At 36.9% G+C, this 19,571-nt stretch overlaps 1 protein-coding gene across 2 annotated transcripts in view; it reads right to left on the reverse strand.

The window, feature by feature from the left end:
- LOC142342860 (uncharacterized) overlaps positions 1-4,558 on the reverse strand; it is a 71,279-nt gene extending 66,721 nt beyond the window's left edge. The window contains exons 1-2 of one of the 2 annotated variants that reach the window (XM_075394493.1): positions 4,193-4,558; positions 4,064-4,117 (exon numbers count right to left, since the gene is read on the reverse strand). In XM_075394493.1, coding sequence (XP_075250608.1) covers positions 4,064-4,117; positions 4,193-4,336 — 198 coding nt within the window. In that variant the 5' untranslated portion in view covers positions 4,337-4,558. The remainder of the gene's footprint in view (positions 1-4,063; positions 4,118-4,192) is intronic. The other variant, XM_075394494.1, reaches the window with a different exon arrangement.
- Positions 4,559-19,571: the final 15,013 nt, after the last annotated feature.

The raw sequence follows: 19,571 nt of genomic DNA on the forward strand, positions 1-19,571 counted from the left end.
GTCGTTTCAAGAAAAGATGTTATGAGGATCAAAGGAGACGCAATTCCAGATGTTATATTCTCGCGGTTAATATCTTATGATTAATCGCGGTTAAATTTAATGGCTTCATAACTGTGGTTTCGTAATGTTGTTTGTGAAACTTATTAGTTCAGCTTGTAATTAATGTTATTTTTTAGTCTTATGATTTAGTCTCATTATTAACAGTCTTAATTAGTTTTCCAAGTTGTTGCAAGACAAACTGTCTACTATTTTAGTCTATGAATTTTGAAAATATTTTTTTAAATAAAAATTGACATAGATTTTTGAGATCTGCCAATTTCATTTCTGTTAAATTGTAGCTAAGCATCTCTATATACAATTCAGAAAATTCATCTTTTGAAATACAGTTTGCTCTTCATAACGGTTTTATTTTCCTCAAATGGTCTCTCTTCTTGGAACAACCAGCTTTCATAAATCCAATTTTCGTGATTTTTGCAAATTCGCCCCTTTTTGGAAGGTTTTTATTTTCTTTTCACAGTATCACCATAAAGGGCGCCATTTGACTTACAAATGTTGTCACCTGAATGATTGGGGGGACATCGTTTTCGTGCAAAATTTTTCGTGCAGATTTTTCGTTTTTGCCTGTATTTGTCGTTCTTTTTGTAGCCGTATGACAAATCCTGGATTATGAAAGACCTCAGTCGGTCTCTATTGAGGTATATAATACTCTTTCCCTCTCTCCAAGATTTCATTTGATGCGTAATGTTTCTAATCAGTTCGAATTTAGTTCTTTTTTAAAAAAAGCAACGTTTTGTTAAACTTATGCCGCTTTTGCTCATTTCTAGTCGACTTGTTGCCGAGTCGCATTGAGGAAAAGTCCCATATTTTGTTCCAAAAAGTACCGGTTAACCTTCTTAGTATAAATTTATCTGATGCTATTTTGATTTGGTTACGAGAGGTTTTCAAAAATTGGACAAAGAGTTTTGGTCGTAATTAATATTTGTAATTGTTTGATTTTTATTGCCGTATTTTCTGGTAGTCATATTATGGTAGCCACAGGGCTCATAGGCCCTCTAGAGTAGATTGTTTTCTTCTTTAAGTAGTTTGTTGAATGATAGGTTGATATGTTAATTTTATCTTTTGCTCATTTGGTAGACAATTAAGTGAAAAATGTAGATGAGCGGGGTCGGAACTTAATGTGCAAACGCACATTAACGAGCCTCCTTGCTGGTATTAGAGACATTTACACCACCAGCGAACCTTTAAACTGAGAGCATTTTTGAGTTTTCACAGAAACTGCTGTTGTTTCTGCAGTCTCTTCACTTCATGTGTTGATTACACACAATTACAATCAATTGCTAACGCGACAGAAAGTTAACTAACTAATGGTTTGCAATTCGTGTTGACAACTCCCATTAACATTCTAAACATGAATAATTTAATCTATTGAGAGTTTTCAATTGAAAAAATCGTTTTTGGTTAAATATCGCCCCCTTTTAGTTTTCGTTGGTTTGTTAAATTAAACTCAAAATTTACCGTTTCTTAAGTTTTACGGTTTTTGGTTCTGGGCATATCAAATCTTCTTTTCTGTTTTAATGTCTCATTAATGTTTTTTGGACTTTCTTGCCTTGATACTGTCAGTTTTATTTACAAAAATTTGTGGTTTTATGAAATTTGAACGAACAGATTTTGTGTCTTACTTTCAATACTTAGTGGTTACATCAGCATTCAATTGATTTCGTTTAATTTTATCATTTTCTTCCTTATTTTCTTGAATGAAAAAAACAAAAGCCCGCAATTTTCAAAAACATTCACAATTTTCTCAAACGTCCTCTCTTTTGTCTTTTTTATTTGATTTTTTGAATGTTTTTCAAAGACGTGTAGTTAGAAAATTTTAGCAGGTTGTAGTCTGTTTTGATCATTTTAACACCAATACTTTTCAGATTAGGGAAGCTCTCTCTTTAATGCATTTCTTGATTTTTTCGGCAAAGTTAATATTGGGTTATTTTTTTGATATCAAACGCTGTTTTTGCTGAGTAAATGTTGCTTGTGAAATTATTTTATTACCCAGATTTCTATATTTGTAATTCAAGAAAGCATTGTAATTCTATCCAGCTTTACACCTTTTTACAATTGAAAGAATTTGAATTGTATTGGGGCGCTGTCTTTTTTTTAAGATCTGTTCACACATTTTCATGATTTTTGAAGTCAAATTGGAGTAGTGATTTTGGTCACGCCGAAACAGGAATTGGAGCGGAAAAGCGAAAAAGCGGCGTGAAATTTTTTCGCTCTGATTTTAAAGTAGAGTGTGAAAATGGTGTTTGAACAAAAATTCGGTTTCTCGGTAGTGGTTTTTTGTTCACATGCGGCAATTTCACTCTGATTTTTAATGTTTTTTCGAGTTTTTCGATCGGATTTTTTTTAAATGGTTTTCCCAATCCATTCATAGCTCATTATAGGCCCAGTTTTTGTTTGAATTCAATTTTCATTTCTCGTTAGTGGTTTTTTTGTTCACATGCGGCGTTTTGACATTGATTTTCTGTTTCTTTTTTTTATTTTTTTATCTGACTTTATTAAAATGGTTACCTCAATTCACTCATAGTCCATTCTAGGTCTAGTTTTTCTGTTTAGTCAATGAAAATTCTTTGAATTGTACGTCAGGACTTGAGGACTTGTCCTGCTGTTTTTACTTTTTTTTGTTTCTTGACTTTTTCAAGATAATCATAAATTAGTGAAGGCACGTTTTGTTTGATGAGTAGTTAAAGGACGTTTAAATGGATTTTCACTTCGAGTTGTTTCCGGAATTTTTCCGGCTATGTTTTTTTAAGATTTGTTCACACATTTTTATGATTTTCGAAGTCAAATTGGAGTAGTGATTTTGGTCACGCCGAAACAAGAAGTGGAGCGAAAAAGCGAGTGGTTCTGCTGCGTGAAATTTTTTCGCTCTGATTTTAAAGTAGATTGAGAAAATGGTGTTTGAACAAAAATTCGGTTTCTCGGTAGTGGTTTTTTGTTCACATGCGCCAATTTCACTTTGATTTTTACTGTTTTTTCGATTTTTTGGATCGGATTTTTTTCTAAATGGTTTTATCAATCTATTCATAGTCCGTTCTAGGTCTAGTTTTCTGTTTAGTCAATGAAAATTCTTTGAATTGTACGTCAGGACTTGTCCTGCTATGTTTTTTACTTGTTCCTTGATTTTTACTTGATCAAAAGCCAAGGAATCAAAGAGCCATACCTTTTGATGAGTTTCACATCGGTTACTGCATTCTCTATAGGATGGCCAGAGCAATTATTTTTTAGATACTGTGGGCACACTTGGATTTCTGTACTTCTCACTGATCTTAAGGGTATCTAACTTGGGCGACCTCGATTATTCTTCGATAAGATTTTCCTTTCTAGATTTAGATTATTAGGTGAAGTCAAAAGTTAATTTCAAACTTCTACACTCACTTATAAATCTAAATTAAGAAAACATAGTTTAATTGTAGCTAAACAGTGCTCATCTAAGTTGTGTAATTTTGAGTCTGTTAACACAAAGACATTGCTCCCTGAAGTTTATTTTGAAAACGCGATAGAACTTGAATTCAGATTATCATTTTTTTGTTTTTTTTTGGTGAAACTAACTCAGTACATAATTTTTTTTCCGCTCGAGTAATTGAGTTGATTTTGGTTCGTTCTAAATAAATGAAAAAATGATCTCACTTATTTATCTTAGTGTATGAACGTTTCTCGTAATTTGAGATTGTATCAAAATTAAATTACATGTTCTTAAAATACTTTTCTGAATTTTTTTGAAAGTTTCCTATCTGTGCTTCGATTCGTAGCCAATTATGCAACGAGTATGAATACATTAGCGAGCACCCTTGTTCCAAAATGGTCCAATTTTAAGACACAATTATGTTCGCATAACCTCTCCTAGGGCTTTTCGATTTCGGTAAAACGTATAGTATTCAGTCACTTGTCACTAACTCTTAAAATGAATAATTCTTAGAAGAATAACTTCTAAATTGGTAGGTAATTTTAAAGATTCCTCGCCTATTTATAAATTCAATTTCATTTTACTAATTTTAGGCAGAAATACCTTTTCATCGTATGAATTTCTGTTTCCGATATCCGCTCCGATTTGGTCTGATGGCTAAAAAGAATTCCAACCGATTAGCTCCAAGACGAAATAAGTAAAGAACTCACCAACCGGGAAAAACCTACTCACCCATGGTCTGTTGTTTACCTCTATCCCGGTTGGGTTATTGGGGGCTGTTGCAGCTCCTATGCAGAACTCACGTCTGTGTTTGTCAAATAGGTTGGACGATTTAAAATACATCCCACAATCGGGACAGTTCAAGTAATCATTCATTGCTTTTAATTTTTTTAAGAAATTTTCAAAACAATTTTTTATTCTTCAATTATTTTAGAAGAAAATTACTAGATTTCTGGGCACTTTTGAGTTGAATCAACAAAAGAGTATTCATTGATAGTATTATGTAATAGTGTGCATAATAAACAAAAGGCACAATGTAAAAGACGCAAAAGGTGATATGTAATTTATTACTGTAACGTGAAAAATGCTCTTTATTCGAGTCGCTACTACAAAACATTGAATACACTTGATCATTTACACAAGTATTAGAGCTTAAGCTATAGTATGTGAAAAAGTGCACAAACTGCATTTTCTTTTGTTCTAACTAATTCATGTTTTCTACCCAGCCAGGTTATATTCAGATAAAACGTAGATGAAAATAATGAAATTATAATCCGATGAAAATAAGTCTCGTGCAATCAGGTAATTATTATAGCCCGGAAGTCTTGAAAAGAAGAGATCCGGCTCGCTAACGAGAAAGTCCATTGGAATCCAGTGTTATGAAAATTCGCTGTTTCTATCGAACAAGGATTAACAATAGTATTCTTTTAACAGCGGCTGCTTGTTTTGTAATGAAATCCATCGAACTCGCGATTAAGCTGGCAAACTTTTCAGTCTGGTCTAAAAGAATTCTTGGTAGAATAGTTGGAGATTGTTTTCGCAACCAGCTTCTACGTCCTATGAAAAGACAGATAATGCAATTTCCATAAAAGGTTATTGGTCAATGTTGGGTTATTGGTTTTCGCAAGCAGAAAAAAGGCGTTTTTGACTAAGTAGAAAAATTAATTTCTCACAATGAGAGAATAACAAGAATGATATTTTACAGTAGAATTAAGAGATTTACAGGTGAGATCTGATTTTTAGATCAAGATGGTGAACTGATTTTTGAGATGAAAAAATGCTTTAAAATCAAATGTATATATACCCATTATCAGTGCAAGAAAGTGAAGATACAAAACTAATCTTAGCACCATGATTTACAGTGGGGGTCGCAAGGGTTACCCAATATGGTTTGCTTCCGCAAATTTCCTAGAAATCAGTCGCAGGGATAATCATAGATGGTATGCATTTACACTTTTCTAAGAATTCGTTTTACATTTCCGGCGGTATCATAATCATTCAATACACACTGGGAAGATTTTACATCAAATAATATCACTCTAAGAATAGTTATCTAGATTCACCAATTTGAAACGAATATTGATTCTAAGCACCATTTCTTGACAATTCATTTATACAAAAATTGTGTTTAAAATCAATTTACTCCTTTCTTGGTAATCTGGTATGTTAGACATTCTTTGTATTAATTCTCAATAAGTTCATGACTATAGTTTGATCGATATTCTTACCTCCACTGAGACTTGAGCTGATTACGTAGAGTCTGTTCCCATCAAAACAGTTCTGAATGTTTCCACCTTCGCTACGGGTACAGATTTCTTTTGTGAAGATGTCGGCTGCCATTTTGCAGTAGGAACGTAATGAAGTGAAACAGTTCCATCTTTTGTCTTGTCCCAAATGAAGTGAAACTTTGTCTGAATGTGTTTGCTCCTCTTGTGCATGACTGGGTTATAGCACAATTTGATACAACTCTGGTTGTTGTCTCCAATTGCTATTGAATGTTTCTGCTTGATGCCGAAATTCTCCAGCAATTGTTTTAGATGCAATGCTTCTTGAACTGCTGCTGCCATGCCCTGATTTTCTGCTTCTGATGAAGAAAGAGCAACTGTGGCCTGCTTTTTGACACCCCAGCTGAGTGCTGCTTCTCGTCAGTTAAGCTTGAAGTATTAGCTCGTAGTTGATTTTATGTCGTTCAAATCACCAGACCAGTCTTCATCACTTTCCCCCACCAAATCAAAACTAGCTTCTGTTGTGTAAGTAAGTTTTAAAATTTTTGAAGCTTGAAGATAAGGCCGAAGTCGTTTTCCGAACAACCAGTGTTGATTGGTAGGTGCATCATATGTCTGGACAGAATATTGACTGTGAACATGATGTCTGGCCTCGTCTGTTTGGCCAGATACAGAACTGATCCAACCAAGCTTCTGTATATCCTCCGGGCCACTTCCTCGTCTCCGTTCTGTGCTGTCTGAAGTTTCGATTTCAAATCAGCTGGAGTTCTTGAGGTTTTGCATTGATCCATTTGCAACCGCTCATGCATTGTTTCTGTGTAATGTTCTTGGTCGACTGTGACTTTGCCCTTTTCTCGTCTGAATGTTAGACCCAGGAACCAGTGTAATCTCCCTCTGTATTCCATGTGAAATGTTACCTTGAGTGCCTTTTCGACACCGGAGATCACTGTCATGCTTCTTGATGCTACTATGATGTCGTCAAACCAGGCCAAGATGAAGGTGTGACCCTCTGTCTCTGCTCTCGCGAACAGGCAATGATCGTTCTTGCTTCTGGTGAGCCCCTGTCTCAGGAGGAAGTTTTCCAGTTCCTTAAACCATTTGTTAGCTGCCTGTTTCAAACCATAAATTGATCTATTCAGTCAACATCCTAACTTCTCTCCATCTGATCCATGTTTTACAAATTCCTCTATTGGTGAGTGCAGGAAAGCCGTCTTGACATCAAACTGGTGCATCACATGGACCTGCTTCGCTGATAGTTGATGTAGAATCCTGAATGCCTCCGGCTTACAGGTAGGCGCAAAAGTCTCAAAGTAGTCCAGTCCTTCCACTTGTTTGAAACCTTTTGCCACATAGCGTGCTTTGTTTTTGCCGACTTGACCACTGGGTCCCAATTTCACTTTGTATACCCATTTTCCCGGGATGACGTCCCTGTCTGTGGGTGGTCTCACTAGGTTCCAAGTCTCGTTGTCTTGGAGTGCCTTGAACTCGTCCTTCATTGCCCATTGCCACTGGTCCCAATCGTCACCTTGCTTGAATTCGTAGTCTGATTTGGGTTCCACGTAGTCACCATCAGTCACAGCAAGATGGGTCCTGACTTCTCCAAAAAATTGCGGATCACTCTTTGCTCGTGTTCTTCGTCTGGGCTCTGCCCTGTCCGCTTGCTCCAGTGCTTCTTCAAAGAAGCCAACTGTCTCTGACTGTGAGAAGTCCTCTGTGTCAATGTCTTCCAGCGAATCCGAGTCTCTGACACTCCCACTTGTTGCAGTGGATTCTTCGTCTGGTGCTGCTTGCTCAACAATCGAGGCATCTCGTCTCAGTGTTGTTTCTTGAGTGTTCACGCTCTCTGCGTCATGCCAGATCCCCAGTTGCTGTGACCACTCATCTAGTAGGTCGGGCGTCTCTGTGTTATCAGGGATTGAGCCCACTTCGGACTCCTTGATAATCACATCTCGAACTACCGCCACCTTGTGTGTTTTCGGTACGTACACCAGGTATCTGTTCTCTCCCTCAGTGTAACCCACAAACTTTACTTCCAGTGCCTTGGGTTCAAGTTTTCTGACGTCTCTGTCCCTCTTCCTCATGAAGACTGTGCAGCCAAAAATAGTGATTTACTAATTGACAGCTTAGGTTTTATTCCTCACATCAACTCTGCTGGGCATTTTTCTTCTCCTCGTCTCGCAGTTTCTGATCCTTTTTGCGTGGAGAATTGCTGCTCCCCACATCATCATGGGAAGACCCGAGTCAATAAGCAAGCATCTTGCGATCTCCAGCAGTGTCCTGTTGCACCTCTCAGCTAACCCAACCTGTTGTGGCGTCTCCGGTATTGCTTCTCCTGTAGAATGCCTGCATCTAAACAGTAAATTTTGAACTGCTCTGAGAGAAACTCCTTTGCATTGTCTTGTCTCAGTGTGGGCGTCCCCACACTGACAACAAACTTCTTCAGTCTGGCCAATGCTTCACTCTTTGCCTTAAGCAAGTACGCAAACAAAATGCAGAACCGGAACCCTGACAATGACTCTTCTGAAAGGTCCCATCACGTCTGTGAACACCCTCTACAGCTTCTCTTATGCTTGGGTCTCTGCCACTCTTTGTACTGGAGTCTTTTGGATCTTGGCCAGCGCACACATTGCATACATCATCGAGTTCCCCCACTGTTTATAGTGCAATCCTGACCACATCTGCTTGATTCAAATGAGCCAATCGTCTGTGCCACTTCCTTGCACTGTCAAGTTTCACGCTGTTAGAACTCATCTTGAATTCTAGAACGCTGCAGGGTAAGTAAAACAAATTGTTTTCTAGCATTAAAATTACCCGAGTTCCCTTCAGGAGTTTCATGCAGCTATTTCCATTCTTGAAAGTGAAGCTATGTCCCCACTCCGTGCATCTTGAGACTGATAAGAGGTTTGCAGAATAGTCAGGCACACACAAATTATTTTGCAGTTCGCATTGGAATTCCCCTTTGTTTGAGGGTGTGCTGATCCTCACACGGCCTCTGCCCACTACTCTGGAAGTCTCTCCGTTGGGATTTTTGACCAGTGATTGAATGCGCACAAAGTCCAGGAACGCATCAATGTTCGTCACTATGTGACCTGTACAACCACTGTCCACTAGCATGCCTACTGTCTTCTGACTGTCAACAAATTAGTTTTGTTTTAGAAATTAATTTTATGACTTAAAAAATTGCTGGGCCCATAACCTGTTGGATTATGGGTTCTCGCAAGCGGAATAAAAGGCGTCAGTAACTAAGTAGAAAAATTAGTTTCTCAAAATGAGAGAATAACAGGAATGATATTTTACATTAGAATTTAGAGATTTACAGGAGAGATCTGATTATTTGATCAAGTTGGTGATTTGATTTTGGGGATGAAAAAAGGCTTAATAATCAGCTCTCTATATACCCATTATCAGTGCAAGAAAGTCAAGATACAAAACTAATTTTGGCACCATGATCTACAGTGGGGGTTGCAAGGGTTACCCAATAAGGTTTGCTTCCGCAAATTTCCTAGAAATCAGTCGCAGGGATAATCATAGATGGTATGCATTTAAACTTTTCTAAGAATTCGTTCACATTTCCGGCGATATCATAATCACTCAACACACACTGGAAAGATATTTTACATCAAATAATCTTACTCTAAGAATAGTTATCTAGATTCGCCAATTTGAAAAAAATATTGATTCTAAGCACCATTTCATGACGACACATTTATAAAAACTTTGTGATTAAAATCAATTTGTTCCTGTCTTGATGACCTTGCAAGTTGAAATTTCTTTCTATTAATTCTCACTAAGTTCATGACTATAGTTTGATCGATATTCTAACAGTCAAGGTGATCTCCATTTTTCAAACAAGATAAATCTTAGTACAAAAAAATTTGGTCGTATTACAACTGTTCTTTTTACAGTTTGAAGAGGTGGGAGTACTGGTTTTCTACTGGTTCTCTTCGCAACTCGTAGTTGATTATTGGTTTTCTATTGGTCAATTTTTGTTACCTGATCCGGTTTGTTTAGGCATGCGAACTAAAAGCGAGAAGTCACCGTGACGAACGTCATCATATAAATGACTTTCAAACTTGATAATATAAGTTCAACTGAGGTCACACGGACCTCGCCGAAAAAAAACTACCACCCCCACATTGCCAAACACAGCTAGAAAACAAGAAGAATTGTTTTAACCATAACTTACGTAATTTATTTGTTTTGCAGTCAATATTCTGTCTTGAAATGGCTGAATAAGACACCAAAACTTTACCGAATTCTCTTGACAGCCTCAATTTAAAAGCAATTTAATGAAAGATTTATCTAATAAAAATGATCAAATTATACTTTCCGTAAATCGAGTTGACGATTGGAAAAATGAGTTCCTAAATGCAAAAGTTATTCATCCAAAGACTGCACTATTATGACCAACAGGCCCTTCAAAAATACTATGTCCACCTGCAGAACAAATTTGCTGTTTTTTAGACCAGTACTTAAGTTATTCGACCAATTCAGGCAACTTTTAAGCATGCCATGTTCGCGGAAAATGCAATAATCAAATGTTGCCCTCAAATGCTATTGTTTAAGTTTCGTATTCCGTCGAAAGAATGGAATGTCCTGGTGGTAAGAAACTTTCCAAGCTGCCTCGAAGCTCACCTGGAGAAGTGTTTAGAGTGGCAAATTCGAAAAAACTATTGATATCAGCTGATGATAACGATGTGTTTCATAGCAAATACTCAAACTTTCATCGCCGTGAAGCCTATTTCCAGATTTCAAAAAATGATTGCAATTGGAAACAACACAAGCATTCACAAAAAGTAAACAAAAAGAAAGGACTTGGAATCTTCAAAAAGAAATGCAAGCTTGATTTTTTCAACCTATGCTGATTATTTGATTATTTAATGCACGAAAACCTTACAACTGATAAGAGACCGTTTCTCATTTGCAGGGAGAATTTTTTTTTGCATTTTGGGCCACTCAGGAGGAGTCATGACCAGCTGACGTACTTGCCTGTATTTGCAAACAAAACCAAAAGTAATGTGTCTCTGCAAGACTTGGCTAAAAAAATGACGCAGTTGAGTTGGACAAAACAAACGGATACTGTCCCTCACAATTTATCAAAAGACAAAAAGAAAAGGGAATATGTCTCGCAATTTCTTAAGACTGCAACTCAGAAAATATGGAAACTGAACAAAATTTTAAGATTTGCTTGTTAGTGTTCAAGAGGCGGAAAGCATTTAAAACGGTCTCTTCGTAAATCTCCCTTCAAATTTAAAACTGTCATAATTCTCAGAAATGAAAAAAATACTGGACTTATCTTAAAAGGATATTCATTAGTCCGCATAAATTTTTATCTTGATAGAAAAAATGAGAAGGTCGAAGTTCTCGATCATCAAGAACTCCTCAAATTAGATGGTTTATAACAGTTAAACATCAGCCCAACAAGCAAGACTGACAAACTTCTCCGAAATGCATCTAGATTCACTAATTTGAAAAGAATATTGATTCTAAGCACCATTTCTTGACGATTCATTTATATAAACTTTGTGATTAAAATCAATTTGTTCCTGTCTTGATGACCTTGCAAGTTGAATTTTCTTTCTATTAATTCTCAGTAAGTTCATGACTATAGTTTGATCGATATTCTAACAGTCAAGGTGTTCTCCATTTTTCAAACAAGATAAATCTTAGTACAAAAAAATTTGGTCGTATTACAACTGTTCTTTTTACAGTTTGAAGAGGTGGGAGTACTGGTTTTCTACTGGTTCTCTTCGCAACTCGTAGTTGATTATTGGTTTTCTATTGGTCAATTTTTGTTACCTGATCCGGTTTGTTTAGGCATGCGAACTAAAAGCGAGAAGTCACCGTGACGAACGTCATCATATAAATGACTTTCAAACTTGATAATATAAGTTCAATTGAGGTCACACGGACCTCGCCGAAAAAAAACTACCACCCCCACATTGCCAAACACAGCTAGAAAACAAGAAGAATTGTTTTAACCATAACTTACGTAATTTATTTGTTTCGCACTCATTATTCTGTCTTGAAATGTCTGAATAAGACACCAAAACTTTACCGAATTCGCTTGACAGCCTCAATTTAAAATCAATTTAATGAAAGATTTATCTAATAAAAATGATCAAATTATACTTTCCATAAATCGAGTATTAAATCGAGTAAATAATAAATTGAGTAAATCGAGTATAACCATAACTTACGTAATTTATTTGTTTCGCAGTCATTATTCTGTCTTGAAATGGCTGAATAAGACACCAAAACTTTACCGAATTCGCTTGACAGCCTCAATTTAAAATCAATTTAATGAAAGATTTATCTAATAAAAATGATCAAATTATACTTTCCATAAATCGAGTTGACGATTGGAAAGATGAGTTCCTGAATGCAAAAAATATTCATCCAAAGATTGCACTATTATGACAAACAGGCCCTTCAAAATTACTATGTCCACCTGCAGAACAAGTTTGCTGTTTTTTAGACAAGTACTTAAGTTATTCGACCAATTCAGGCAACTTTTAAGCATGCCATGTTCGCGGAAAATGGAATAATCAAATGTTGCCCTCAAATGCTATTGTATAAGTTTCGTATTCCGTCGAAAAAATGGAATGTCCTGGTAGTAAGAAACTTTCCAAGCTGCCTCGAAGCTTACCTGGAGAAGTGTTTAGAGTGACAAATTCGAGAAACTATTGATACCAGCTGATGATAACGATGTGTTTCATAGCAACGGCTCAAACTTTCATCGCGGTGAAGCCTATTTCAAGATTTAAAAAAAATGATTGCAATTGGAAACAACACAAGCATTCACAAAAAGTAAACGAAAAAAAAAGCACTTGGAATCTTCAATAAGAAATGCAAACTTGATCTTTTTAGCCTATGCTGATTTATTAAAGCTCGAAAACCTTACAACTGATAAGAGACCGTTTCTCATTTGCAGGGAGAACTTTTTTGCATATTGAGCCACTCAGGAAGAGTCATGACCAGCTGACGTACTTGCCTGTTTTTGCAAACAAAACCAAAAGTACTGTGTCTCTGCAAGACTTGGCTCAAAAAATGACGCAGTTGAGTTAGACAAAACAAACGGTTACTGTCCCTCACAAATTATCAAAAGAAAAAAAGAAAAGGGAATATGTCTCGCAATTTCTAAAGACTGCAATTCAGAAAATATGGAAACTGAACAAAATTTTAAGATTTGCTTGTTAGTGTTCAAGAGGCCGAAAGCATTTAAAATGGTCTCTTCGTAAATCGCCCTCCAAATTGAAAACTGTCATTATTCTCAGAAGAAATGAAAAAAAAACACTGGACTTATCTTAAAAGGATATTCATTAGTCCGCAAAAATTTTATTCTTGACAGAAAAAATGTCGAAGTTGTCGATCATCAGGAACTCCTCAAATCAGATGGTTTATAACAGTTAAACATCAGCACAACAAGCAAGATTGAAACACTTTTTCGGAATGCATTGAGCACGTGTTTGCACCAAATAAAAACAACAGGCGGCCAACACTCACAGATCTAAGCGATAAAAATCCAGTTTTTATAGAGCTTCCTTGTACAAAAAAACATAATAAAAAATACCTGAAAACTGGATTCGAAACCTGGAAATTTTGGATGAAGATACTGCTGCCACATGGTTTCTCTTTAGTTGATATCGACAAATCTCAAAGATGACAGCAGGTGATCTCAATAGTAACACACAAAAATCTGCCCGAGGTTCCAATGATGTTGAGCCACTGAAAGTTTTAGCATCAGCCACAAAATTACCATGGTCGGATAGAACGCTAAAAAATTTTTTAGGTCCCAAAAAAATTTTGGCTGTGCTGTCTGAAAAACTCAACCCAAGAAAATCTAGCAGCTTACCAATGAAACAAAAACGATGCAGCATCCAAATGACGCAAGACCAAGGAAAAATATTAGAGTTCGAAGTCGGGTAGAAACCATTCAGTTAAATCAATTTTCAGATTCAATAACGCAGATTGCGCTGATGATAATTAGGTAAAAATCAAAAAACCGCATTTAAATTGAGTGATTTCTTTGCAGTGGGACCTTCATTGGCAGTCAATTTTCCTCAAACATCATTTTCCTTTTTCTATTTGAGCAATTGGTTATAGTATTTTTATATCAGTATCAGCTAAAACACCTGAAAAATGTCTACTATGACAAAAATGCTACAAAAACAAAACCTCAAGAAATAAGCTATACATTTTGGAACATTTCAGATCCAGTTCTCTCTGATTCTTTATCTGATATTTAACCTAAGCAAAGACGAGGAGACTTTCCTGGAAATTTGGAAGCTGGCAAAAGTAGCTGGCATTCACAAAAATGATGAAACTTCTGTCGAACTAACGACTAATAAGTTTACTCAGCACATTTAGCGAAAACTAACATATACAGGAATGCTAAGTTTCATTGAGAGGCATGACATTCTCAACCCAAAAAACCCTGAAATGTATTCAGCTCAGCCGTCAAAAAATTGACAGAAAGAATTCAAAAAGTATTGGACAACAAATGTTCTAGACATTGATGCCTGCTTCTCATGGAACCATTTTTTGACACAAACTCGTCAACAAACTTGATATTTTAGGTTTTCATGGTGAATAAAACTCATTGAAATGTATCTGAGTGAGATAAAAACAATATGCTCTCTGGCATTACTCGAAATCAGTGCAAAAGTCAAAAAATTATGGAGTACCACAGGTCTCAATTCTGGGGCCGCTTTTCTGTTCCTTCTAATCAAAGATCAGTCTAATTCTGCAACGGATTGCAAAATTGTATTTTATACTGACGATACTAATTTCTTTTGCTCTTGAAAAAATCTGGAGCTTTTAGAGAAAAATGCTATAGATGTATCCCCATATATCAGCGATGTATCATTAAGTAAGCTCGCACTGAATGCAGACAAATGTGAAATTATTTGCTTTGGTGAAAGCATTGATACGCCAAATGGCCTCAATTCTTTAAAGAAAACTCATGCAAATATCTTGGCATACATCTTGATAAAACTTAATTTTAAGATACCATATAAGTCAGGACAGAAGAATGTTCACAAGTTTTTTGTTGAATGGTTTATAAGTTACGACGTTTTTTGTCACGCAAACACCTTCCCATTTTCTACGAAGCATATGCAGAGTCCATCATCAACTTCGGCGTTATAATCTATGGCTGCACTTATAGATCATATCTACAAGATATTTCTAATTTTCAAAAACTAATAGTTCGGTCGATATTATCCTTCATAAAGAAGTTCAACTCTGTATCAGAAATTTTCCTGATAGAGAAAATCTTTTCAGTATTTGATCTATACGCTTACATTTCCGCAGTTTTCTTTGAGTTATTCGAAAGAATAAGAGAGGTTAGCCATGATATTGTTGCTCATATAATTGCCCAGAATTCGTGTAAACTAGGTACTAGAAAAGCATCAAGGACTATTGAACACATCACGAAAGCGGACACAAACTCAAGCACTATCTATTGCAAATAAGTTAATAAAAGCTTTCAACGTCCTGCAAATATAAGAATTCAGCCAGCATTCTTAAAAAATTAAACAAAAGCAGCGTTCAAAAATTTTTTGCGAAAACTTCAACGAAACATACATGTTTCAGAGCGCAATATTTATTGATTTTTCCCATCGAGAAGGGGCTCAAATCAGAAGTATTGAAAGTTAATTGTTCATTTGGGCAACCACTCGAAGAGACATGTTTTTCTCATTGGTTGATTCATTGTTGGACTAATGTTTATTGTTTTTAGAATACATCGCTTTGTACCTGTGATAAACCATCCAACTAAATATAATTCATTCATTCATTCACAGGTGCTTGTAGTAGAAATTTAATGCGGTCAAGAGAGTGCGGGGAACAACATGTCCGTTTTCATTAAAAGTTACTTATCTCGCCTGCGATAAATTCAATACAGGACGGAATGGTATGGTAGCGTTATTTGTGTTTCAATTTATTAAGTAATGGTTACATGACTCTGCTCGAAGTCACTGGCAACTTTTTGCAAGATAATTCGAGATATTAAGAAAGAAATTCGAAGCGACTTTTTCAGAGTGGGGTAACCATGCTTAAAACACAATAGTCGCACGATTTAAAGTCACGAAAGTCAGCTTATGTCTAAATAGCAACTTCTGGCATTGTTTCTGACACTTAGCACTTCCGCATTCTAAAAAATGCACGTGAGTGCTTTATGTGTTTTTTTCAATATTTTGTCTTAGTTTCCAGTCTCAGTTAATGGGAAGCTTTCCCTTGTTTCCGAGGATGTTTTCCGTTTGTGCCCCGCTGCTTAGTGGGTTCATTCTATGGGATCTACTCTGTTTTGTCCCCCCCCCCCCCAACTTAGTGAGCTTACGTTCTACAGGATCTTTTCCGTTTCTGCTAACCCCCGGCTTAGTGGGCGCATATTTTTTTGCTTCACCCAGACGCACGTGCCATATTTTCACATAATGATTTACTATGTAATGACACGTACTCTGTATCTGCGGGGCACATACGTACTGGGGGGCACAAACGGAAAAGATCCGTTTCCGGAGTATATTTTTTTTAGCGGAAGCAAATTTGGGATCTTTTCCGTGTGTGCCACACGAAGCTTGGTGGTTGCATTTTGTTTGCACCCCCAGACGCACGTGCCATTTTGATTACCGCGTAATGACACGTACTCTGCAAACGGGAGAGCATAACGTCCTGGGGGCAGATACGAAAAAGATTCCAAATTGGTGCACAACTTGAACTTTGATCCGTTTTTTTTTTCATTTTTTTCAAAAATGGATTTCCGTTTTTGAACGTTGACCTAAAGTGTCCTTTATTGGGAATTGCTTTAAGTGCAAGGTCAAGAATCGTTTTGATCCCGAAAATGGATTTCTGTTTTTGAACGTTGACCTAAAGTGTCCTTTATTGGGAATTGCTTTAAGTGCAAGGTCAAGAATCGTTTTGATCCCAAAAATGGATTTCTGTTTTTGAACGTTGACCTAAAGTGTCTTTTATTGGGAATTGCTTTAAGTGCAAGGTCAAGAATCGTTTTGATCCCAAAAATGGATTTCTGTTTTTGAACGTTGACCTAAAGTGTCCTTTATTGGGAATTGCTTTAAGTGCAAGGTCAAGAATTGTTTTGATCCCAAAAATGGATTTCTGTTTTTGAACGTTGACCTAGTGTCCTTTATTGGGAATTGCTTTATGTGCATGGTCAAGAATCGTTTTGATCCCAAAAATGGATTTCTGTTTTTGAACGTTGACCTAAAGTGTCTTTTATTGGGAATTGCTTTAAGTGCAAGTTCAAGAATCGTTTTGATCCCAAAAATGGATTCCTGTTTTTGAATATTGACCTAAAGTGTCCTTTATTGGGAATTGCTTTATGTGCAAGGTCAAGAATCGTTTTGATCCCAAAAATGGATTTCTGTTTTTGAACGTTGACCTAAAGTGTCCTTTATTGGGAATTGCTTTAAGTGCAAGGTCAAGAATCGTTTTGATCCCAAAAATGGATTTCTGTTTTTGAACGTTGACCTAAAGTGTCCTTTATTGGGAATTGCTTTATGTGCAAGGTCAAGAATCGTTTTGATCCCAAAAATGGATTTCTGTTTTTTGAACGTTGACCTAAAGTGTCCTTTATTGGGAATTGCTTTATGTGCAAGGTCAAGAACCGTTTTGATCCCAAAAATGGATTGCTGTTTTTGAACGTAGACCTAAAGTCTTTTATTGGGAATCCTTGTTATGTCCAAGGTCAAGAATCGTTTTGATCCCAAAACTTTCCCTCAACACTATCAAATTTACCGATCCCCAACAACCTGCCCAGCCCACACCCCTATAATTAACCCCCCACGATACCTGTCCCGGTCATCTACCCCAAATCCCCTAAGCAGGTTTCCCAACCAATCACAATCTCCAAATCAAATTGTGTCTACAAATTTAAAAACAATTCTTTTGTAGGCATTTTATTTTTCATTTTAGTTTTTTGTGTCTTTGATCTTCCTCCTTCACGAAAAAGGACTTATGAATTTATCTATCACTATTCTTCAACCTGTTTTTCGGTATTCTACCTGTTATACTTTTAGCTGAAACAAATCTGCTCATTTACTTCTCCATACGCAAACTCCATACCCCCCAACCCCAACACAGCCATACCACCTGCTTTAACCCCCTCCACCTGCCCCCCCCCCCCCCAAAAAAACCAGAGAAAGTCCTCATCTGCCCCCTCCCCTTCAACCTCCTTCGACTCCCCAACTTGATCATCCCCACCTGACCATAATTCAACTCCTGCCTATTCCAACCCGGTAGAAGTTTTTTATGCTTTTTAATATTATTTTCCATAGTTTTATTAGGTAATAAATTTTTCGTTTTTTTTTGTATTGTCTTCCCTTCTTTCATATTTTTGGTTTAGTTGAGGCTAGCTTATAATTCACTGGTTCTTGAACTACATCACTTGTACTACACTGGTTCTTGAACTACATGCCAAAATATCGCAATATAACCCCCACATCTAACCTCACCTACACAAACCCTCTCCCACACTTTCCTGAAAAAAGATTACCCTATTTTAAAAACAACCTCTATGGTTTTATTGTCAACTAATTTTTGATTTCTTTTTTTTGCCTACTGTGATAATTGTTTCCTGTGATAGTTACGAAATTGTAATTACCCGGGTCGAATGTCCTCCCTAAAATCCTCCCATTTTGTTGTAAGAGTGGGGGGGGGGGGTAATTCGTCTATAGGGGGTAAATTGATATAAGAGTGTGGGGGTAATTTGTTCAGAGGGGGTAAAATGATGTAAGAGATGGGCTGCAATCGGAGGACTTTTGAGAAATCACCCCCTGACTAAAATTGCCACGTAAGAGTGGGCTGCAATGGGAGGACTCTTCAGGAATTGCCCCCTGACTGAAACTGCCATGTAAGAGTGGGCTGCAATCGGAGGACTTATGAGAAATTACCCCTCCCCCCTGACTGAAATTGCCATGTAAGTGGGCTGCAATGGGTAAAATGGTGTAAGAATGAGGGGTAATTTGTTCAGAGGGGGTAAAATGATGTAAGAGTTGGGCTGCCAAGGGAGGTAAAATGGTGTAGGAGGGGGTAATTTGTCCAGAGGGGGTAAAATGATGTAAGAGTTGGGCTGCCAAGGGGGGTAAAATTGTGTAAGAGTGAGGGGTTAATTTGTCCAGAGGTGGTAAAAGAGGTAAGAGTTGGGCTGCCAAGGGGGGCAAAATGGTGTAAGAGTGAGGGGGCACTTTGTTCAGAGTGGGTAAAATGATGTAAGAATTGGGCTGCCAAGGGTGTTAAAATGGTGTAAGAGTGAGGGGGTAAATTGTTCAGAGGGGGTAAAATGATGTAAGAATTGGGCTGCCAAGGGGGGTAAAATTGTGTATGAGTGAGGTGGTAATTTGTCCAGAGGGGGTAAAATGATGTAAGAGTTGGGCTGCCAAGGGGGGTAAAATGGTGTAAGAGTGAGGGGGTAATTTGTTCAGAGGGGGTAAAATGATGTAAGAGTTGGGCTGCCAAAGGAGGTAAAATGGTGTGAGTGAGGGGGTAATTTGCTCAGAGGGGTTAAATTGATAGTTACGAAAATGGCCCGAAAATTTGTGCAATATGAAATCTTATAAGATCTCATATTGCACAACTTTTCGAGTCATTTTCAGTATTTCATTAGTTATCCTTTTATAATCAATCCAACAAATGGAATTTTATTAGTGCTATGTTGTTAAATAACCAAGGTATGTGCAAGAAAGGAACAGGTAGATAGTTATGATGATCGTCTTCATTGAACTCGAGGAGGCGTTATGGTTTTTTGTTTCGTTAATAAGTGAGGGAGCAAAAACGGAAGTCCACGGAAAGAATATTTTTTTAAAATATTTGAACCAATTCGCAGAGCAGAGAAAAAAGAGTGGTCTTTTTCTCGATTATTTCCTCGG

The sequence above is a fragment of the Convolutriloba macropyga genome, chromosome 7, assembly GCF_964194025.1.
Source record: "Convolutriloba macropyga chromosome 7, txConMacr16.3, whole genome shotgun sequence".
Lineage (NCBI taxonomy): Eukaryota > Metazoa > Xenacoelomorpha > Acoela > Convolutidae > Convolutriloba > Convolutriloba macropyga.